The sequence below is a fragment of the Temnothorax nylanderi genome, unplaced genomic scaffold (genome assembly GCF_030848795.1).
Source record: "Temnothorax nylanderi isolate EJ_2023f unplaced genomic scaffold, tnyl_v1.0 TNYL_tig0235_pilon, whole genome shotgun sequence".
NCBI classification, from domain to species: Eukaryota; Metazoa; Arthropoda; class Insecta; order Hymenoptera; family Formicidae; genus Temnothorax; species Temnothorax nylanderi.
In genome coordinates, this window is record NW_027249297.1 from 140768 (window position 1) to 165394 (window position 24627).

At 41.9% G+C, this 24627-nt stretch overlaps 1 protein-coding gene across 1 annotated transcript in view; it reads right to left on the reverse strand.

Annotated features, from left to right (window-relative positions):
* Positions 1-412: 412 nt before the first annotated feature.
* The window catches only part of LOC139779615 (uncharacterized), a 68021-nt gene continuing 43806 nt past the window's right edge, over positions 413-24627 (reverse strand). Inside the window, exons 2-4 of the mRNA XM_071718013.1 lie at positions 24095-24542; positions 8813-8967; positions 413-3067 (exon numbers count right to left, since the gene is read on the reverse strand). Of these exons, the coding sequence (XP_071574114.1) occupies positions 2276-3067; positions 8813-8967; positions 24095-24317 (1170 nt within the window). The 5' untranslated portion in view covers positions 24318-24542 and the 3' untranslated portion in view covers positions 413-2275. The remainder of the gene's footprint in view (positions 3068-8812; positions 8968-24094; positions 24543-24627) is intronic.

Here is a 24627-nt window from a genome sequence, read left to right on the forward strand (position 1 = left end):
CTCTCTCTCTCTCTCTCTCTCTCTCTCTCCTCTCTCTCTCTCTCTCTCTCTCTCTCTCTCTCTCTCTCTCTCTCTCTCTCCTCTCTCCCCTCTCTCTCTCTCTCTCCCCCCCTCTCTCTCTCTCTCATTCACGCGTAATCATATTTATTATTACTATATATTTACAAGATTTTCTTGGCTACTATAGCCGTATTTGATATGGATAATTATCTATGTTAATCGTAATAATAAGGATAATACCAATGATAAAGACGGCAGTGATGATACTCGTCTTTTAATCTTAAAAATGGAAAGGATGTAATCATAGATTAGATCTTAAAACAAATTCCGACGTGTGACGCGTACAAGCTTTTTATAAGAAATTTTATGACAATTCCTCACGAATATAGCCTTTTATTTTTAATTACAAGGATAAAAGCTTACTTTCTTGTTCCTTTTCGTCTCGGCTCAAAAATAAAATTCTTCCCTACGGACTAACATCGGTCGTTTATCAAGTTGCACATTCGTAATTCACATTTATTGCTAAATCCGCTTATCTTCATTCAAAATATATAAAATACTTGTCCTCACAGTACCTATATGTTATTTAGTTAAAACTCAAATTCAGACAATCTAAAGTTCAGTATTAAACATGAGCTACGAGTGTGGATTTTATTTTCGACGGAATTGTTGCGAAAATGTGAAAAAGAAAATAATAATTTTTGCGATTTCTAGATATGCGCTTTGTTAAAAATCGCCTATCGATAATTGCGAATTAGCATTTTGTGGATTGTCTGTGGATTCGATTCTTAGGACCGATTCCTAACATTAATAATAAATCTTGTTTTATTATTGGTAATATTAATTAAAAGTAATAAACTTTCATGATGTAGCTTTTATTCAGTAATGTCAATAAAATGTTACATTAAAGATATTTGTAAGAACAATTTATTACACAACGTTTTTAATATCTCAAAAAATATATTTTAGATATTTGGCGTTGATTTTATTTAAAGAAGTAAAAAACACGAGATAAAAATTAGCTATTTTATAATAAAAAATTCCAAAAAGGAAAGAACCAAAAAAATGAATACTGTTGTTGCTAAATGACTAAACATTTGCATGTCAATGATTAATACCTACATTTTGTGAACTATAAACATTACATTAAAGAAAGTCAAAAACATGTTCGATATATCAACATGTTTGTGGAATATGAAATATTTTCTGGAATATAATTAAAATCGGCTAAAGAGAAAATTTCGCATTTTCTCTCTTCCAAAACAAATTTATTTAATCATCTGTGAAAGAATTCATTAATAAAAAAGTAATGTTTTTATTAATAAATGCACAAAATGATAGGGGTAAAAGTTACAGAATTTAATGGCATTTAACTTTCTGTAAAAACTTTCACCTTCACGTGCGCAATGATGTTACAAGACGAAATTACGCACACTTGGGATTAAATACGAAACATCTTGTGATTTAATAAAAAAAATAACGTTTTTCATTAATAAATTCACGAAATAATAGGAGAAAAAGTTTAAGAATTGTGTTTAACTTTCTGCAAAGTTATTTTTTCTACATGCGTAATGATGTTGAAAAACAAAATTACATATGGAGTATGTAACAAAATTACGCGGAATTAAAGACAAAATATTTTGTAAATTATTCTCTATAATCTCCACAATTTTTATATATAGAACGATATGTGGAGATCGCTCTCTTAGAAAGAATTATTGCAGAAATCAATTTATGTAAAAACAACATATAGTTTCATTTAGAAAATATACAATTGCGCTTTGGTGCATCATAGAGATGCATATTGCCTGCTTAAACTGATTCATCTTGTATATTTTTTTAGTTTTCAATTTTTATTCGCGCGTGCATGCGCGTTATCTGAAAAGATGCTTTGTAATAAATGTAAAATGGTATCGAATTAAAATAAGGTCGCCACAGATATTATTGTTTTCTCGTTAAGTTTAATTCGAACGCGTATGTTGCGATATTAATATCGCAAATTTTGTCGTCACAGACATTCCGGATGGAGAACGTTCGTGTAACTGATTCGCGCACACTGATTTCAATTACCATACCCATCAAGTCTGGAGCACATCTATTAGCGTTACTTCGGCGAAGTCCCTTTTTCGTACGATCAATTGTCATCGGAGTCGAGATTACCGTTGATCTCGTGACAAATCGCTGTGTTCAGTCGCCAATGATAGGGCATCGAGGTGCCGGCCGTGCTCGTTGTCTCCTGGCCCCGCTGAAAGATCCCGGAGGACCTGCCGGACCGCTATACCAATGGCGAATACTTCTGATCGGGCAGCACGTAACCGGCGGCCTCGTCGCCCGACGCGGCGGCGGCAGCGGCGACGGCGGCGGCGGCCGCTAAATCGTTGCTGGTGGCTTGCGTCTGGCTGGTCACCGGATTCAGGTGATGACTGGTCAGATGTGACATGGACGGGGTCAGCGTCATGTTGGGATGATACTGCGGATGATGGTAGTTGGCCTGCGGGCTATGGTGCATGTGGGGGATTTGAGCCTGATAATAGTCGCCACCGTACACGCCCGGGGTCTGAGCGTAAGCGTTGTAACCCTGGCCGGCGTACTGGCTGTGGTTCACAGAAGCGGACCCCGCCGAGCTCCAGCCGAAGCTGTAAGTCTCGCCGTGATGAATCTGATTCATCGCGCTCGGATAGGACGACGGCTGCAGTTGATTGGAGCTCGGTGTCAATGGCGGCGACGGGGTTGTCAGATTGCTGTTAGCGCCGCTGCCACCGGTTGGCGTCGTTCCGACCCGAGGATACGTCGACTGCGTCGACAGGAGCGGGGTCGACAAGGGTGAGTTGCCGGCTACCGGTGCCTCCCGACCCTGCGCCGGAGAATCCGGCGAGGATCGCCTGCTCGGCGTCGTCGACGAGCTCGTCGATATTCTGCTGCCGGTACTGCTGTTGCTGTGATTCTGATTCGATCTGGGCGAGCCCTTCGACGGTGGGGTCTGCTGTTGTTGTTGCTGCTGCTGCTGCTGTTGTTGATGCTGCTGCAATTGCTGTCTGCATTTGGCTCGGCGATTCTTGAACCAGACCTGGAGCAGAGAAACGGCGGAGATGCCGTGAGATTTTTACGATAGTATCTTTATTATATATTATTTCACGGATATTAAAAAACAACGTGGCTGGCCTAGAAATCAATTAAGCTCTCCCGATAGATATCGTATATACGATATTGGTATACCTTTCAACAAGGTACAAAAGTTCCCGATAGAAGCCGTAGCCCCAGGGATCGTCAGGGAGGAAAGATGTCCCAGTGTCCCGCCACGAGAGACGAGGCCGACCGAATGGGGAGTTAATCGGTGCAATGGGAAAGTAATCGCGGGCGAGCGGGCGTAACATTTCATTAAATCGCAACAATAACAAGGATCTGAAGGGAGGAGCCCGTGTACGGCGCGGCGGAGCGCGTGTACGGGCGCGACGTCCCGACACGCGTGTATTGGAGCCATCCCCTGGGATCCTCGGTGGCTACGGCACCGTTCGTCGGCACGCATGCGCGAATCAGAGCTCGTCGTAGGGTTGTTTTCACCCCTGAGATCGAATAGTTGGTTTCGCTTGTATGTACGTGTGCGTATCTCGTGCAGAGTAACGCACACACACGTAAGCTTTCCCTGGCCACACGTTAAGGCTACAAACACGGGACGCGCACACACGCACGACTATCCGAAAGATGCGCACACCTATGTGGGGTTTTTCTTTTCGGGAGAAAGGATGGGGCAAGGGAGGAGGGACGAGGGACAAAAAGCAACCCCTCGTAGGCCGCAAGCTCCGCGAGTGCGTTGTGATCGCCCCTCCTTCCCTCCACCTTCTTCTCTCGTCCCCCGTAATACTCCCCCTCACGCATCCCCTTATAATCCCCGCTGGGGCACAATGTGGCCAGGGGTGCGATCCTATGAATCTATGTCCGCGCCTTTAAAAGCGGGACCCGTCGTCGTTGTTGTTATTATCGGCGGCATTGTAACAGTTGTTACGGAGAGCGCGAATCGCCGAAGCGTATGAGGGATTTCGAGCTGCATGCACATTCGGCAGCCGAGACAGAAGCCACGCGCAATCCCTTCGTCTTTTGTTTCGAAACGCGTCGAAAGAATAGACGGGAACTTTAATCGTTCATCGAGCCGTCGCAGCTACTGTTTGTATTAGAAAAATATTCTGGCGACATCGATTTATTGAGATATTAGTACCAAAATGTATTGAATAAATATGAAAGATTTTAAAAAATGGACTTATAATTTTTGAAAGTATTATTCGTGAAGTTTAAATTATTTTTTACGCGTCGTGCTCTCTCTCTCTCTCTCTCTCTCTCTCTCTCTCTCTCTCTCTCTCTCTCTCTCTCTCTCTCTCCTCTCTCTCTCTCTCTCTCTCTCTCTCTCTCTCTCTCTCTCTCTCTCTCTCTCTCTCTCTCTCTTAATCTCAAGCAATTAGACAGAATGAAAATTTTCACATCTTTCCAATCTCAAGTCGGAAAGTATGCGAGCTAATTCTGAAACTATAATCGCTCGTCCCTACAAGTCGTTCTCTCGTTTGTTTGGCTTCTGCTTCGCCGTGGTGCCGCGATAGGCAGATCCTCATTTCGCAGAAGTCATCCTCCACGCCGCGCAATAGGGTGTTGAAATCTGTTGGACGCGACGTACGCGGATATTGCATATCAGCGCGGGCGAAACGAGCCCCCGGGAGGGCGAGAAAGACGGGTTTACGTTGAGGTTGGCGCGGCAGACAGAGAACGATCCCATTATAGCGGCATGTTTGCACAACGACACCCCCTTCAGAAGCGACAAGGAAAGGGAGAGAGGGAGAGAGAGAGAGAGCACTACCCCCAAAAATCAACCAAACAGGCCGCGATGGCATCCGGGGACCCCCGGGGGCAACCACCGACGGTTTCACGCCCGTACACACGAGAGGACCGTCGGCGAGGCCGAGGTGCAAATTGCGCCACCATCTGGTTTACATCCAGCGAACGGAAAACCACCCCAATGGCCGGGGGGAGGCGGCGCAGCTGCGTTGACACTCTGTTATGACAAATATATTTTCTTATTTGTACTATTAATACGACCCCACTGACGATACCCGTCCAGGAACGTGTCATCGTCCAGCACGAAGGATTGATGGAGAAAACAGCACGCGAGAGAACCGCGGGCGTTGTTTGCTAATGCGAACGTGATGAACGTTCTGCTCGCGCTGTGTCATTATAATGTTTATACGCATTTCGCAACACTGTAAAAATATCGATAAAGTTTTAAATATTTAAATTAAAAATACGAGAGAAAGAGATACTATTGAAAAATATTTATTATAAAATACAATGTAATTTCGCTCGACTAAGCAACAGCTAAGTGATACAAAACGGCCAATTTTCGTTGTATAGTTGCCACTAAGTTGGTCTGCGACAGGGAAGGTTTCACAATTACATGGTTTTCATGGACACACACGAGTCATGCAACAAAGAATACGGCCGATTCTGTATGTAACTTTGACGAATAATCGACGATGTACTCTCCGACTTCACTTTGACTATTTGTTCATATTCATGGGTGAGATCTACTCTGAGTAATGTAAATTGAGGCGTCAGATCGACTCCGATTCTTTTAGTGTAAATTGACACGAGATATTTGTAATGTGGTATTCTTAGTTTTTTATGGTTCTGAAGAAGGCCAAGTAAGGCTCGAAACGTTAACACGAATGTATATATTTTTATTTGAAATTATTAAATATATTTTCAACATCCTTTAATTGCTCGAAAATTGGCCGTTTTGTATCACTTAATATTTATTATATATTTAATATATATTCCTTTACATTATATTTATTTTTAAAACATGATAATATGATAAACTATTCAAACGCAATAAAAAAATAATGATAAATGTATGAATTATTCTAAAGTTCTTGCTGGCTCAATTGCCAAGTCCGCGTTGACAGTACACATACACACATCGTCGCACCTGGCAAAATTGTGAACTAAAAGGCGTGAAAAATGATGTTAAAAAGCTAAATTATTCTTGCGACGTACAGCGTTATTTTTCGTTTTAGTGCAACGTTTTTATATTTAAAATAATTGTCGTACTGTCAAAATATACCGAAGACTCCCATTTTGTTATAAGTAATTTAATATGTGAAAGCAAATATTTATTTCAATTCGGCAGCTGTCAGAGGGCTTGGTTAGGCACAATTCAATTCGACATATGCGGATTATCCAAGAGCAAAAGGGGAGTTTTCGATATATTTTACAAGTTTATTCTATCGATTACAAATACTATTGTATCTTATTGAAAAACATTTTTATTTTAATGTACGTCGCAAGAATTTTCATGATATTCTTCTCGCTTCTAATGTCTTTAATCCAAGATGGCTGCAGTGAGCGAACAGGAGCCTTAAGAAATACAACAGGAGATTTCTAATATATGTATAAATTTCTCGTTTTAGATTAGTGCTCTCTACTCGTATATTCTATGTATATCGCAGATTTCCGACCATGGAATTCTGTGAGGCAAAACGTTTGCGCAGTAAACGGTCGGAGAGTTTCGCAACAGTTCCATTCGCACGGAACTGTCCGCGTCGTGTGCGGCCGGATTCTCTATCCTCGCTTTTTTTCCCATCGACGAGACCAACATTTTCCGATGGTCGTAAGTGACGAACGAACGGCGATGAACGGCGACGAACGCGGAATTCATTCAGCGCGTTGCATCGCACGCAGCTGCGTGGTTCTCTCGACGAGAGAGGAGCCGCGTATAGAGCTCTCGCGAGCGAGACAGAACCGGGGGCTATAATCCAGGAACAAATCAACGATATGTTGTACCTCGCACGCCGCGCTACCATGTGTAGCTCTCCATCCGTATACACACCTATGGCCCTGCACATCAGACCTCTGCCCCCTAGCCGTCTTCCAACCCTGCCTTTAAAATTTTCAGATAGCATCCCTCCTCCCAGATATTATTCGCTCGCACAGATATGGCTACATACATACGCCGTATTACGCCGTTCTACGTATATACGGCATGTATCTATACCGCATATACGCCGATTGCATACCCTTCACTGTGCGCCAGCGTGCGTATGTACATGTACCTAGATACATACACATACGCGTGTTTCGTGTGTGTGTGTGTATGTGTGTGTGTGTGTGTGTGTGTGTGTGTGTGTGTGTGTGTGTGTGTGTGTGTGTGTGTGTGTGTGTGTGTGTGTGTGTGTGTGTGTGTGTGTGTGTGTGTGTGTGTGTGTGTGTGTGTGTGTGTGTGTGTGTGTGTGTGTGTGTGTGTGTGTGCGGTACACCCTTTTGCAGTTGCGTCGCCATTCACGGCGGCTTAACTTCACGTGGAAACTTCACTTCCCCGGGCTAAATTTCCACACACGCTTCTGTCCTATATATTTCACGATTCCCGGTAGAACGCCAGTTACGATGCTGCGATATCCGCGCAGTGACTCAAACGGACTCAGATAACGGCAAACGCGCTAGACTACGAACAAGATCTATTGAGGAAGAAAGCTTTAGAGAGAGCTTTAAAAGAGATACGTAAAAATCCACGTATATGTACCTATATACATTGAAGAAATGTTAACCAATTGGTGTCTCTAGATTTAAAACTAACGAATTTGCGTGATATTGACGAGTGTACTAGCATGACGAATGTATCTACAGGAGAAATTTATTTTAACAAGGACTGGACAAAGAAACAGTCTAATTCTTGATAAATATCTCTCATTAAGTCCTCGATATTTTACTTGACAATCCGGGACCTCCTCCCATTCCTAATTATAAAGATCACATAATCATAGGAGTCTAATGAGTTTATTAATATGGAAATGTAACATAACACAAGTCTAAATAAATGTTCATCTTTCAACTCGCGTATCGGGAGACTTTTCTTGAAAATTGCATGTAAATAGCGGAGGTCGGGCGCAGTCGAGGCTCGGTATTCGAGACACGAGCTCAAAATCCGCGCGCGATCGTGACTCGGTAACGCCCCGTCGTGAAATAAAGATGTCACGGGAACCGCAATAAAAGCGTCAACGAGCTCGTCGGCACATCTATCAATGTACGAGACGCAGGGTTGGGACAATGGCGAAATGGAACGACGTAGGGCGCGAACGTCGCGCTGTGTAAATATCTTAAATCTCGCCCGCGATTGCCGAAGCACGAAACGCGCTCCCGTCCGTCTCTCTCTCTCTCTCTCTCTCTCTCTCTCCTCTCCTCTCTCTCTCTCTCTCTCTCTCTCTCTCTCTCTCTCTCTCTCTCTCTCTCTCTCTCTCTCCTCTCTCTCTCTCTCTCTCTCTCTCTCTCTCTCTCTCTCTCTCCTCTCTCTCTCTCTCTCTCTCTCTCTCTCTCTCTCTCTCTCTCTCTCTCTCCTCTCTCTCTCTCTCTCTCTCTCTCTCTCTCTCTCTCTCTCTCTCTCTCTCTCTCTCTCTCTCTCTCTCTCCCTCTCTCTCTCTCTCTCTCTCTCTCTCTCTCTCTCTCTCTCTCTCGCTCTCGCTCCCTCTCCTGCCTCTCTTCCCCGTCTTCTCGTTTTCGTCGCGTACCGCGGCGTTTTACATTTTGTGCAATTTGACGCGCAAAGAATGTAATGACTTTAAATGTCAAGTTAATATACCGTAGGCGAAATTGACGATAGCAATCTCGGATTACTCGCCAAAGAGCGCGATTTATTCGCCGAAAGTTCAGGGGACTTAATTTTCCGTGTGTCTCCACGATTATTTCTATATATTGTTGACAGCGATATTTTAGAAGCTGTAAAATCTCTCTGCAGGCAGGACGAGGGAGAAGGAAAAAAGAAGAAAAAAATAATTACCTGGACTCGCGACTCCGGCAGGTTGATCTTGAGGGCAACCTCCTCTCGCATAAAGATGTCCGGATATCTCGTTTTCGAGAATAGCCCCTCCAGCACATCCAGTTGAGCTCTAGTGAAGGTCGTCCTCTCGCGACGTTGTTTGCGTTGATTCATTCCTGCAACATGAGCGAAGGGAGCGCTCGTTATTAATTGTGGCGTTTCATAAATCTCAGAAATTTTCTTTCGTCGCGCACTGATCCCCGTTGCGATCTCAAAATTATTCTTCACAGCGTTCAAATAAAGCAATGAAAGATTTATATCTAATCTGAGCGTTTCAATCCGTTAAATCAATCGATAATTTCATAATACGGTTTTAGATGCTTTTCATAAAATGCGCGGGGAATCAAAAGAAACGAAGGTTATAACCGTCAGAGAATTGTACGCCGTTATCATGAGAGAGGCTTCGATATTGAGACTTCAATACATTCACGTGGAACGGCCATCGATACGACGTCTTCAAATATGGAACGCTTGCGACATCAGTGTCTTGTACGAAGACGGGGGTTGCTGCCCCGCGCGCGCAGGGCGGCAAAGGGGGGTTTGACGAGGAGGGGTGTGAGCGTTGCGAGGTCGCGATAGCGTAATTTTGAACAGCTCCCCTTCCCCCCCCCCCCTACGGCTCACCCCATGCTACCTTCCTCGTGCCATCGAGCCTCGCTTGGCTCGTTTCGGGACCCACGTAATCCGCTTATGAGGGGGTCACGGGGGTGCCTGTGAGGGGAACGGAGGGAGGGAATACACCCCGGAATACACGAGCATCCAGAGGACCGAAGTCGCGGTACGCTCCCAGCTGCCGCTGAAAACGACGACGCTGGGCCCTCGGCGGGAACGCCACGCCGGTGAGTGTACCCGGCGCGTCCTCGTCGCGAACCAATAAAAAAGAGCGACTGGAAAACTGCGCCTCGCCAGTGTCTTCGGGTTGGAAGCCGGATCGTAAAGTCGCAGGCGGAATGGTGGAATCCGGAGACCGGGTCGTGAAGTATTTTTATGCGCCGAATTTTCATGCTCGTCGTTCCGTGCGGAGAACTCGCGGTGTTAATGAGGGAAGAAAAGGAAGAAAAGAAGAAAGCAGAAGTACTCGATCAAGATGCGTTCTAATCTGCATGGGTCTCGAACCTGCGGGATTTTTTTTCAAAGCAAAAGTTTCATCCGATTTCACAGCCCGCGAATGACCGACGGTCATACGAGTTGAATAATTGAGAGAATAGGGTCATTCACGGGAGATTGGCGAAGCCCCGCCTCGTAAAGTAGGTATACGTCTGTAATCGTCCCGTTAAGACTTGGGAGACACGCGAGGCAGCTGTTTACGAGACGATCGATGCTTTCTCTTTCTCCTCTTCCATATTCCTCTTATCCGCCATACTTGAAGGCCCACCGCTCACCGTAGCACAATAAAGAAAAAGAGACGCATCGTCGCGATGCAAAAAAGGAGAAAGTTCGCGTCAGCGGGGAAAGATATGATGCAGAACAAAAAGCGGGACAGCGATTTAAAGACGCGAATAGCAGAAAAAAGTGGCTCCCGAAGTAACTCCTAGAAACTGCGTATAAACGTGGTGAACCGTGGCAAAAACAAAGAATAACATCATAACGAAGAATGACTGGAATAAAACTGATTGAGTACCATGACAGCAAGAAATTTAATTAAATGGCTATATAATAATTGGAGAAATTAAATTAACTCTAATCTGTACTCTATATCTAGTACATATAATATGATACAGTTTTCAAATAATTATCACAAAAAAGTTATTTCACGAGAAAAACGAATCGGCGAAGGTTACCACTCGTCCAATAAATATACCTAAAATTATACAACTTGGGACTCAATCGAAAGCGTTTCGACATGAGACGATAGTTTATCAATAGGAGCAACGACGACAAAAGCGAGGTAACCGAAACCCTGAAGGAAGGAGCGGTCCAGAAGAAGGAAACAACGTCGTATCAATCGCATCTCTTGTGGGTGCTCTTCTCGGGTTCGAAGAGAGCCCGGGATGAGGAGGATGACGACGAACGACGGTACCTGCGTGATTGGCTAACGAACTGGTCGAGTGGGCTACCAGTATGGCACCGGAGTAGATCTTCGGAACAGATTGCGTCGAACTCACAATGTACAAACGCCAATGGTGGTCGGTATCACCGCCATTGCTTCGTGTGACAGACGCGACACACCCGCGATCGTTCGATCTATGATACGTATCTCGCCGCCTCCGGCACGGATCTGCCATTGATTATGGACATTGTGGAGTGAAACAATCTCGGGCCGTCACTCCCGAGATAACGTGCAGCGTATCAAGAAAGTGTCTATACATTTTGTTAAAATTTCCTCAGCATTACACAATCGCAATAGGCATAAACAACTTCCATTTACTTTTGCTATAGTGACTTACTTAACGCTGACTCAATATTTGCTACATGTGTTCGTCTATATTCAAGCTTACAGCGGTTGTATATAACGGTCTTAGGGTCTTACGCACACTGAATTATTCGTTGAACAAATCCCATTTGATTGGGAATCTTTTCGTGTCCATAGTCACTGGATCCCGCCGCCGCGCCGTGGGCATGGAGAATAGCTCAGAGAGGACGCTCTGATTGTCGAGTGGGCGTCGGTGCTACTGTTAACGACGGGTCTTTACCATCGCATCGGTCCGGTGAGAGAGCCGGGCACTTCTACACAGCCAAGACAATGGCTCCCCGATTATGGCCCTCCGCTCGCTTCCTTGACACGCAAGGCGCCACCGAGCAAGTTCTCCAAAGCCGTATTTTGTGCACTTTATCCGACGCCTGAATATTCCAAGCACGACATTGTGATTCTAAATCGCGATGAAAAAACGAGCCTAAAATTCCCGCAACCGGGAAGAAATATGTTTTCCATCGCTCGCTATGTTTAACACGATAACGTTGAAATATCTGTTTTCAACGAAGATGCTAACCACGTTACCATTTTTTTTCAAATCTAATCTAAGGGCCACTTCGACCAAACTCAATCGTTGATTAAAGGGTTGCCATTTGCCAGCATGACAAAATAATTAGTATGACCATTTGTATTTCTGGCGATATAATCGTCCTAACCCAATCTTTCGTTACATATGTCTTCGTGTATTGTAGAAAAGAAAGATATGTAACGAAAGATTAGGTTAGGGCGATTATATCGCCAGAAATACAAATAATTAGGTTAGGTCACACTAATTATTTTGTCATGTTGGCAACTCTTTAATCAACGATTAACGTTAATCGGAGTTTGGTCGAAGAGGCCCTTTAATTCTGAAAAAAAGGTTAAAGTTAAATATTATTTAATGACAAACGAGAGCATTTTAGGATTCGTTTCAACTGATTTAAATGCGCGAACAAAAAACTCTTGACAACCGTATCGTGTTTTAAAGAGAGACAGTCAGCTAAGCGACCCTAATGGATTGGCAAACACCCGCTGACTCCCGGAGTATGATTCGATTTATTATCGTCAGTGAGACGCGATACCGGGAGGGTTGATATAAGGGTTGCTCCGCCTCATTGGCCTGCAACGAGATCAGACGCGACCCTAATAGCAAATTCGTTTTGCGTTTATAGGATTCTTCCGCGCTCGTCACGTTTCGCCGTTTCGTCGTAAGTCAATGGACCGCTAACAAAATTTCACCGTAATCTCTTTCACGCAACAGTCCGACGCGACGGTGCGATCTGCCGGTGCTCTTCGCATGTATTGTGTATTTTGCAACTTACACGTTAAAGCATAGAATAGAATATCAAGAATAACGTAACATATGTAGGAGTTAATCTTAATTGATTTCGCCAACGTCATTCGAAGCTAATTAAATAAATATCCTTTCTTCGTGTATCTAAATCATGTGCAGAGATCTGATGAAATATCTGATGAAATATCTGAGAAAAGAGTGGATTTATTAAACTATAGTTAGATTTAATTGACGTCAGTGAGGTGTATAATTAACACCGACTGCACGACAAAGTACGCAGCGACGTGGAAATAATTAACGGCGTTCGTTGACACGTTATTACTTATTGTTCCTCGATGTATCTAGACTTTCGCGCCGTAAATTAATACAAATAAATGCATGTCCGATTTAGATAACGTCGAAAATCCCGGTTACTGCTGAAATACGGCGTCAGAAATTTATCTCGAGTGCAACATATTACTGATACGCCAGAGAATTGACGGTAATTAATCGCAATTACATGTAGGTACAGTCGACTGAATAATACGCGCACCAGTAAAGTTTCCACCATCGTTTAATCGCGGTTTTGTCTGGCGCGCCATTCCCGGTTTAAAAAAATTTTACTTCAGGCAGACGCATTGTGTAACTCGACACTATTTTCCCTCGTGGTTTTGCGCAGGTTGACCCTTAAACCGCGGAGCCCTGGTTTTTGCCATATACCTCCATGGATGAAAAAAGTGCGCGATCATATCTCGATTTTAATAGATTTAAAGATCATTGCACGTAACAAAGTTTTAATTGTAATTGTAAGGCCTTAAGAAAATAGACCAATCACACTCGATTATTCTTCATGCGCGAGGAGAATAATCGACTGTGATTGGTCTATTTTCTTACGGCCTTACGATTACAACTAAAACATTGTTACGTACAATGGCCTTTACTGTAACTGTCCTAGCAGATTATTGATAAAATGAAAAAAGTATCTATACTTAAAATAGCAATTTTGCAACTGTGAATGGAATTTTAATCATTAACGATATAATGAAACGCTAGGAATCCTTAAAACGATGGATTGATAAAAATCGTAAACAAAGAACGGAGAGTGTCGAAGAACCGTAAAATGGCGGGGTTCGCCGGAGAACCGGACGACTACTTTGATATTCATAGAGGCGAAACGTGGATGGAGAAGACAGTGGAAGGCGGGGCACGCTCGGGCACACAGAATCGAAAATTAATTAAAAGCTAAAACGCGAATAGGCTGCTACATGGCGGTGCCAGGGGCGGAGGGCTGGATTATTGGGGGGGCACCGTGGGATGACAGCACGTGGCGGGCGGTGACAGAAGAGGGAATTCTAAAAGGCCATCAGCTACGAAAACATTTGGCCGACTTTGCGTTTACAACGTGACCACCGTGTGATCGCAATGAATCGAAGATTCGAGACAAGAAACTGAAGTGACGCGTTAGTTTCGTCAACCTTTTCGTCAACATACATTCCAATTATGAGCATTCAGCTCATTCTTTAAACATAATGATTTTAAAAACGTATCTTTAATGATTTTATATTTGTTTTTATTTCCAAAAAAAATCTTTAGATTAGATAAAAATTTCAAGTATAATTCGCCACTTTAGAGACAACAAAAAATTTCATATTTCTTAGCAAAAAAGTTTTATTCTAATCATAGTTTTTTCCATCAAATTTTTTTTGCATGTTTTTTGTATTATCATAAAAAATAATGGACATATTTGAGATAGGCAAGGTATATAAAAACTTCATTCTGTTTATAAATATCCTGATTCTTCAAATCATTTGCAGATCACATAGTGCATAAAATTGTAAACAGGATTCTGTTTTGAACTTTGTCGCAAGTTATAGATAGCCTAAAAATATTCATTTTTGATCGACTTTAATGTCCATCGCGTATTACTTTTGTGCATCTTATTTCTATGTAGAAATTTAAGAAAGTTCTGAGATTTTTAAAAAACCTTTATTTCTCTCAGTCATAGACACCACCACCATTATCATTATATATATTTTCTTCAAAATCATACCTTCGCGAATGTAGTACGGATGGTATCTCGGTATCCTGTGTTTAAACTCGTTGCCAAATTGATGGTAATTCGTTTGTTGGTTTGGTACGTAAGAAATTTGTTGATTTGCTGTGAATCAATATTGCAAGTAATGGAAAATTTTTGTTAAAAATTCTTCGGTTGTTCCGAAAAGTGCAAAGATATTTCAAGAACCACTTTAGACATCTATAATTTACGACAGAATACAGAACAAATGATAGTTACCATTTTATAACATATATCCCGACATATGTTATGTGTAATGTAATATGTATCATGTGTGTGTATTTCGTACATGTATCCCTAACAACAATAATATTCTGTATATCTATAGAATATACTAAGGATCAATGTACCTAATATACTAAGAACATCCTTATAATATTTTATACTTTACGATATCCTCTGAACATTCTCAGAATATACATTTGCTGTTAGGGATCCTGATTTTTCAAACAAATTTTATTAACTAGACCATAAAACTGTAAATAAAATTACGTTCCAAAATCTGTCCCGAATTAAAGATCGTCTAAAGCAAATACAAAATAGATTCTTTCTTTGTTAAGCTAAAACACTTTTTGTTAAACTGTTTCAGCTGCCAAGTAATTATTCATACTGCATCGACATTAGAAGAAACCGAAAGAAGCCGTCATTCACAAGGAAGTTCCAGCAGGAAGAGATGCAAAGTGCAGCCGTGGCGGATAACCGTTCCCATGCGATAATCTAACGGATATGAACGGTAAGGACGTAACAGAATACCAACATGCGTCAGGGACGGGCGAGTAAGCGGATAAGTTTCGCGTTGCAACGTTCCGAGCTGTTCTCCTCGCGACGTCCACTCTCTCGAAAAGTTATTTGGTACTTATTATAAGTAACGATGGCGAGCATAAATTACTAATTTCGGGAAGCACGAGGAATCGTGAGATGAAGACTTTATATATTTTATGCATCGATTTCCCACGTAGCAACGTGAGGACCGCGTGTATATTGGGATCTGACATTCGTCGCCATGACATCTGGTGGTCGAAAGTGAAAGCACTGCATGGTATGGTTACGGATCTCGTGGCATTGTACAGGCTTGACGTACGGTCGTACTGGCTTTGCGTTACTGGCTTTTTGTATTTTTATTAATATGGAATTTTCTCCGCGTTGTAAATCTACGAGCAGAAGTAAGTGTTCAGTTCGCGGTTGTAAAAGTAAGGTTGATCGTAATTTAAATGTTCGATTTTATTCCTCGAAAATTTAATTTGGCAGTTGGATTTTTGATATTTTTTATTTTATTTCACATAATGAGTAATAGCAAGTAGTTTATTAAAATGTTAAACACATATATCATCTTATATCAACTTTTAAAATAAACTTTATCACATTAACATGTTAACATTAATATAAATATATACTCATTCTTTTAACTTTTTCTATATCTTATAATCCTATATCTAATGACTTCCTATATCTAATGACTTTCTATATCTTATAACTTTTAACCCTTTTCTATTTCTGAAAACTTTTGTATATAATCTTTTATATAATCTTGTAATCATTTCTATATTTTATAACTTTTAACTCTTTTATAATCCTATGACTCAATGTTTTCACTAGCATCTTTTATTGAACTTTCAGTTCTTAAACAGATTTCATGCAACATAATGCCATAGTATACTTTTTTTAATTCTTTTAACATTGTGTAAGAGTGTAAGTGTTTTTCTTTCAAATAAATTTTTTTTAGGGGGGGGGGAAGTTTAATGAAAGATAAAGAAAATATTTATTTGAAAGAAAAACATCGATATTATGGACAAGTGCAATTAAGAATGGCAGTGTTTAAAGTCAACTTCGTTTGTGATATATTCTACTTTTGATGAAAATTTATTTATTCTAAGGGTGAATCGAAATGAAATATTTCTTACCACAATGTTAAAAGAATTAAAAAAAGTATACTATGGCATTATGTTGCATGAAATCTGTTTAAGAACTGAAAGTTCAATAAAAGATGCTAGTGAAAACATTGAGTCATAGGATTATAAAAGAGTTAAAAGTTATAAAATATATAGAAATAATTACAAGATTATATAAAAGATTATATACAAAAGTTTTCAGAAATAGAAAAGGGTTAAAAGTTATAAGATATAGAAAGTCATTAGATATAGGAAGTCATTAGATATAGGATTATAAGATATAGAAAAAGTTAAAAGAATGAGTATATATTTATATTAATGTTAACATGTTAATGTGATAAAGTTTATTTTAAAAGTTGATATAAGATGATATATGTGTTTAACATTTTAATAAACTACTTGCTATTACTCATTATGTGAAATAAAATAAAAAATATCAAAAATCCAACTGCCAAATTAAATTTTCGAGAAATGAAATCGAACATTTAAATTACAATCAACCTTACTTTTACAACCGCGAACTGAACACTTAATTCTGCTTGTAGATTTACAACGCGGAGAAAATTCCATATTAATAAAAATACAAAGCCAGTAACGCAAAGCCAGTACGACCGCACGTCAAGCCTGTACAATGCCACGAGATCCGTAACCATACCATGCAGTGCTTTCACTTTCGACCACCAGATGTCATGGCGACGAATGTCAGATCCCAATAACGTCAGCAAAATTTCCAAGTGTTTGCGATGTTTGCGTAAGGGAATTCCAGGCGCGTACGAGAGGAACCTGGGTAAACGCAGCCCGGACCTCTCGCGCCGTATCAATAACAGAAGACATAATTCCGATAGGACCGTTGCGCGGTAATAAAATGCGAAAGAAACGACGCGACGGAGGAAGAAGCGAGATTTCTGAGAGCGAGTGTCGATGTCCTGCCGTACGTGACATTTCACTCAGCCTCGAGTGTTTGTCTTGCAATTAGGTTTGGATTTGTGTTTGGCCTCTCCACGCCCGCCTACTCAATTTAGCCGTGACACGCGCCCGCCACGGAAGCGGCTCTTTCGTCGCGGCGTTTCGGCGTTTCGCGGCCACTTGGTAACGGCGGCGAGCGTGTAGCACGTGCCCGCGCCACGTGCCGCCCTTAACCTGACGCCTAATTGAGTGATTGAAATCGTACCGAATTGACAAGCGAGGAACGAGCTGGCCTTTACCAGCGGCGATAATCGCGACGTTTGCTTCAAAATGACTGAATTAACAAATTGTACGTTGCAATAATCTCGAGAAGTTTTTAACCCTCCAGTGGGCGCGTGGCATGTATTTTACATCCCACAGCAGTTGGCAAAAATGAGTGTTCTAGACTCATTTCAATACAGAACCAATTATCGAAAAAATATTGAAAGTTTCAAATTGTTAATATACTTTAAGACAGAGTTGGGAACGTTACTTCGTAAAAGTAACGTTACCGTTACTTTTATAAAAAGTAATCCGTTATCGTTACTAATTTTAAAAAGTAACGCTATCGTTAGTAACCGTTATCGTTACTTTTTCGCTATTATTTTATAATAGGTATTAAAATAAAATATTTGACTTTAAAATTAAATTACTTAATAATCAATATTCAAACTCGCTAAACTAGTCTTTAGTTTCATATTACGTATACAATACCAAACTTCATTAACTGCGTAATGCGAGAAAAGATGCTAGAAGGGAATATTTCTATCCAATCAAGAATATCTAATATCTACGCGCTATCAGTGTGCTATAGCAGCGCGCGATCTATTAAATAGGGATAACTGAAGTAACGATAAAAGTAACTGTTAAATTCGTTACCGTTACTGTAAAAATATAACAATGTTACCGTTACAGAAAAAAAAGTAAAAGTAACGGTAACACGTTACTTCCCAACTCTGCTCATAAATAATGTGGGGTGTAATTTACACGCATCCTTTTACGTTTCAAGTTTTCACGCGTCCACTAGAGAGTTAATATCGTACCTAAGTCGTCTACAGACGATTCCGAGTCTCGACATCAAACTCGCGAAACTCATGTTCGACCGTTAGACGCCGTGCCGTCGTAAGCGGTGAGATCCCGACGACGGGCAGAGGCGCCGTACGGCAAACCGGGCTCGTGCGACGACCGGCCCGCGAGGACCGGCCGCCTAGTAGTGTGTCCATTGTTTTGAGCCTTTCGACTCACGAGACTCCTAGAGATATCATTGCCACCTTTGACTAGAGAGGATACGGCCTTAGAGGCATTCAGGCATAATCCCACGGATGGTAGCTTCGCACCACCGGCCGCTCGACCGAGTGCGTGAACCAAATGTCCGAACCTGCGGTTCCTCTCGTACTGAGCAGGATTACTATCGCAATGACTGGTCATCAGTAGGGTAAAACTAACCTGTCTCACGACGGTCTAATCAAATGGGCCCCGTTTGTCACTAATTTTTCAAAAATAGTTTTAACAAAGACTCGTAACAATCGCAAATAAATCGCGATATCTTTCGGCAAGCGTGGTTTCAAGTCAAATATTTAGGGCGGAAATTATTCCGTCGTTGAGTATCTTCCAACGACAACGTATCTCTTAACGTTACACGACAGATACATTACGTCTCGCGACTCCGAGAGGCGCATGTCGCGTACACGAGAGCCTGGGATCAAAATCACTTGTTCCGTCGCTCCCCTTCGATTGACAATCGACGGGAGGAAATTGTCGACAACGGTGTCTTTATTCATACGCCGCAACGCCGCCGCCGCCGCCGCTGTCGCTTACGACGAGCGGGAGGAAGTTAAGTGGACGGGCAATTTCTCTGTAACAACAAATAGTAGCTCGGATGGGAAAGGGCGGTAGCCACATGACGCGATTCCCACGTATCTCGCTGCATGCCACGAGTCCTGGGGAGAGGAGTCCTACGTTTGCACATCCCCTTCACGCCTCCTCGGGCAAAACCTTTCGCCCGAAGCTATCGTTCTTTCGTCGATCAGGGTGCGATCATACCTCCGCCTGCCTGCGCGCGATTGCATAACAAAATAAACACCGACGCGCGACTGAAATTAACGTCGTGTCGAGCGACATGGAATAGCCCTTTTCCGTCCACGCGTTGTCGTTGACGGACGTCACGTGAATTAATTCGCGAGAAATGTCTGCCACACAATAACTCCACAATCTAATTATCATTTTTTTACGCGCGAAAAATGGAGTGTGAAGAAGATTAAGACACCTCAATGTCTGCAGATACCTATACTCTCTAAAAGTCAAAGAGTGAAATACCACTCAAAATGAGTGAAAGGCAAGTGTAACGAAAAGTGAAAATTGAGCCTGTGCACTTCGAGTGATTCACTCTAAGAAAGAGTTAAATTGTGCTCTATAAGTTGGAGTGAAATCGCACTCTATTTGAGCGAAAGGACACCTTTTTCGACTGCAGTAGATCAGTGTCTATAGGAGTGAATTATGTCACTTACAATTTTGAGTGCACTAAGAGAAAAGTATTTGATATTTGCGACTATAATTGCATAGTAAAATAATTATGGTTGAGGTTCTTATTTTTATATAGTTATTACTGCTATAATATTAGTAAAGTCTTATATGTATAGATTTTTCGAGTATGGTCATTTTCATCATATTTATAGTAGACTTACTATACATAAATTATAGGTTATAGTGTATAAAACCATGTTATGGTTGAATGAATGCATGCTAAAGCTATGACAACAATAATGTAATATGATCAGCTATAATTCGCATTGTTAAAATAACTATAAAAATATAGTTGGCACAGAAAATAACTAAAAATTATAGTGAAATTGTGGTAGTAAAACTGCAACTATTTTTTTCTCTCAGTGTGGGAAATTTCACTCTGCTAGAGTCATTTATCAGTCGATCTTTAGTGAATCGTGATTCACTATAGCTTTAGAATGAGATCGTGTCACTCCGGTAGAGTAACCACTATAAAAATTTGAGTGGAAAATTCACTCCTATTATACCTTATGAGTGCCCGCATTTACTCAAATTAAAGTAACAACTCTCTCTTTTGGAATGACTATCGCAATCACTCTAATATATTAGTGGCGAAATCACTCTATCAGATTTTGAGAGTAAGGATATCAATGAGGAGAATATAAACCTCGCGGAATTATCCGCGAGAAGCTGTGAGATTAGGAGAAAAGTGAATCTCGCGGCCTCGTGACCGTGGCTAATAAGCGAGGCGTTTGCTTCGCATGCGGACTATAAAAGCGAAGTCTACGACTCGGGCGACTCGGCACGAGCCGCCGCGTACTGTCGCTCTCCGTTCCCTCCGTTCCGCGTCCTTTGTTTCTATTTCCGTCTATATAGACCGTGCTGCGCCGCATTCTCGAATCGTTGTCCCTCTCGCGTTCGGCGGCTTTTCGTGTAGCGCGGATACACGCCTACACCGGATAGAGGCAGCCGCTGGACGTAGGTACGTAGGGACCTAACGGACAGATCCGTGTTTCCATGGAAACCCACCTATCTGCGTCGGTTGGACCTATACTGCCTGCTGCCACCCTGATAAGCGGCTTACTCTCATGGTTCTCTCCACTCTTCTTCGCCGAAGCATCCCCCGACCCCCCTCCCCCTCTCCCTGCCCCCGCTCCCAACCACTCCATCTCCTCGACACTCTGCCCCCGGCACCCCCGTGTCTCCCGCCGCCGAGCCCTCTTTCGAGCGGTGGGTGAAAGAGAGCGAAACGGCGAAAGACGGACGGGAAAGAGAGGAGAGATGCTGCTGCTTTCCGCCGAATCGTGCCGCTAAAGGAAAGCGACATGAAAGCACGCTCTCTCTCCTCTCTTTACTTTGTTCCGCTCTATTCTATACTCTACTCTCGCTCTATACCCTTTCTCTCTCTTTCTCTCTCAGTAGTGCACCCTCATCTCCATCCTTCTTCCGCGATCTCTTTTCGTCTACGCGCGTTCTGTGGTACACTGGAAAATTTATGCAGTCAATTACCGACCCGGCAACACGACCTTCGAGAGTGCCACAATCGCGGGCACGAAGGGAATTCTCTCCGAAACCGCCGCGCTTCTTTATCTTTCTGTTTGGTGTACCGCGGCCGATCTTCCGGGGTTTTCCGTTCGCCAGGTGTTTGGAAAACATCGGCTCTCTACAGGAAGGACATTCCTGGCTTCGCTCGACCACGAAAGGCATAATGGACGGTTCGCGAATGTTCTATTTATCGAGGTTCCCTCGAAGCTCGTGCCGATGTCGCGAGAACGTTTCGCAGTCCCGAAGCGAACGAAAAAGCACATCTCCAACGTTCAAAACGTTGCGTGTGTTCCGTAACGCGCGTTTGAAGTTTGAACGGCTTATGCAATTGTCTGTATAACATTTAAAGCTTTTTTATATATTCATTTGGAAACCTAAAACTTGCGAGAGAGAAGTGCACTCTCGTGACGCGTGTTTTTCGCCAACTTGCAATGAGAGCTATAGCTGGGAAGCCCCGAGATTGCTCGACATTCGTATGGCTTCAGTCGATGCATCGATTTGCATGGCAATCAATAACGGCGGATATGGCGTTCACGTGAAATACTCTTACAGCTCTTACGACGGCTAGCAACGTCTTAAAATCCTAAATTAACTCGGTATATAATAAATTAAATGTTCATTATATGTGAGAGCTATAATAATAATAGTTTTTAATCTGTTCGCAATACAGAGAAGAAAGAAAAGAGCTTGGCAAATGGAGCAATGCTAGAGGGGCATGATAGAACGTAAGAGAGGCACAGGATAAAAAAGGGGGATTTATTTTGTGTGTGTATATAATACAATAGATTTTGAAAGCTTTTTCTGCGGTAAATGAATATCAAATTGTTGGGTAATCTACGCCAAATTTTATCCAATTATATAATACTTTAAAATATTTACTTCCAATATTAAATATCAGTCTAATAAAAGAAGGAATAATAAAATCGATAAAGTGTCAAGATCTGATAGACTCGAGAAAATAGAAAAATTTCTTTTTAAAATAAACATGTATAATTTCTATATTTATTAAAAGCAGTATAAAAACACACATCATTGATTGCAAAATTCTTGTTATCAACCGATTTAAAATGCTTTTAGTTTAGAATCTACATTATAAATAATTGAACTTTAACGTTCAAAAGTAAAAATGTATAATTTCTGTATTTATTAAGCAGTTGCAGTATGAAAAACACACATCAAAAATTTAATATTCGAAATTGATTGCGAAAGTCTTATTATTAGTTTAGAATCTACTTACAAATAATTGAAATTTAACGTATAGCAATTTATACGTAAAAATGATCGAAGAATTAAATTATTCTGTTAGGCATGCGGAAAAGTTACAATTTCCAGTGCTCTCCCTTAAGCGCGGAGAGATTATCCGACGGCGTTTGTTGAATGAATACGGCGTAAAATCTGTCACACTGCTGTAACGCCGAGTCGCGCAGATTAAACACTCGTCTTTTATTTCAGTGGATTAGCCGGCTAGATCGATCACCTTCGGAAATCTCGCTCATCTTTTCTCCATTTCGCGGCATTTCACGGTGCATATGAATGTTTCCGCGAAAGAGAAGCGTTTTGAAAAGTGTATTAAGCGATGCGGCCAATAAACACGGACACGGAGAACGGTACTGCTGTCGCCACCTCACGATTACGTGAAAACTTTTCCGTGCATGCACATCAATATCGAACCGTGCGAATCCCTTGCTATTACGACCGTCCCGAATACGTACATTCGGTATTAAGTCTCATTATTGCCAATAACTGGATCTACCGTTATTCTCGAGCAGGAATGTGCAAGCAATTTCATTTTTCATTTTTCAAATATGACATCCCGCAAGTAGGACACTATATTTAAATTAATTACTACGATCGACTTGTTAAAAACCCAATTCGCTTTATTCGCTCTTAACTCCGATTCAAAAATTTTAGTTAGCCATTATTCGAGCGTCTATGATTTGTGATTATCTCGATATCAATCCTGATTCTAAATAATGTAGCATGCAGTATAATTCTTTAATCGCCCGCCTAAAATCTCGTGCTGCAGACTTTTATGCAATAATCAGTATTAGTGAGTTCAATTTTCGATGTTATAGAATAGACACCAAAACGGTATATCTTATTTTCCAAATCATCGCAAAGAAATATGGACTACATCGTTGACTTTTCACTAAAATTTAACGTTTTGTTGACAATTATAACCGTTTAATCCTCTAATGGTAAGGTGGGGTCAGATGCGACTCACGGCTTCATATTATATATCTTACTTACAGTTCTTTGTTTTACTGCAATTATTTAAAGTCAGTTAATAAACTTCATTGTATCTAAAACAGAAAACAATGACTTTTCTTCGCAAGTAGAAAAATAAATTTGGCCGGTTGGGTCGATTAAAAGCTACCTGCGTTATTTATTGTATTCTTCTTCATATAAATAAACAGAGGAAGAAGCTTCATGTTATCATTTACTTCTTTTATCCATTTTGTACATTGATCAAATTGCATGTCCTAAAAAACCACCTTGGCATTAGAGAGTTAAGTTCAGGATTATGGTAAAAGTTTATAGTCAGGGTCTTACTGAAAGCAAATAGATTCGTGTCTAAGCAGCGAAATTTGAACTCGTCTTGGAAGAAACGAGGAGGATTTACCTTGCGGAAACGCGGCTGCCAGACCGTGTTCCAGCGCATGATGCGTATGGGCGTGCGGGGTGAGGGCGAAATGCGACGGCAAACCGGGATGCGCGCCGGGATGCGGATGTGAGTGAGGATGCGGATGGGTGCCAACCCCCATCGGGTGTCCGTGTGGGTGGTATTGATGAGGGTTTCCGGTCGAGGCGCAGGTCGCGCCCGCCGCCTTCAGGTAACCCGCCATATTCAGGCAGCCCGCGATACGAGAAACCAGTTCACCCGCCACCGCGGCGTTGTTATCACGCTCCCTTATCGCGTGACTCCCTCCGCCCTGGTCGCCCGGCCACCAGCTGTTCTCCACCCGATGAGCAGCGCCGCTCGCGCCGTATAATGGCCGCCTCACGCTGTCCTCCGTTAGTCTTGATGTGAATTCTTCCGGCAGTGCACTGCCGTAATGGCGCTCTTCTACCTGCGAAAGTATCAGCGTTTGATAAAATTTCAGTGATTGTATTACTTCTGCAATAATTTATCCGCAACTTCTAATTTCTTTATTC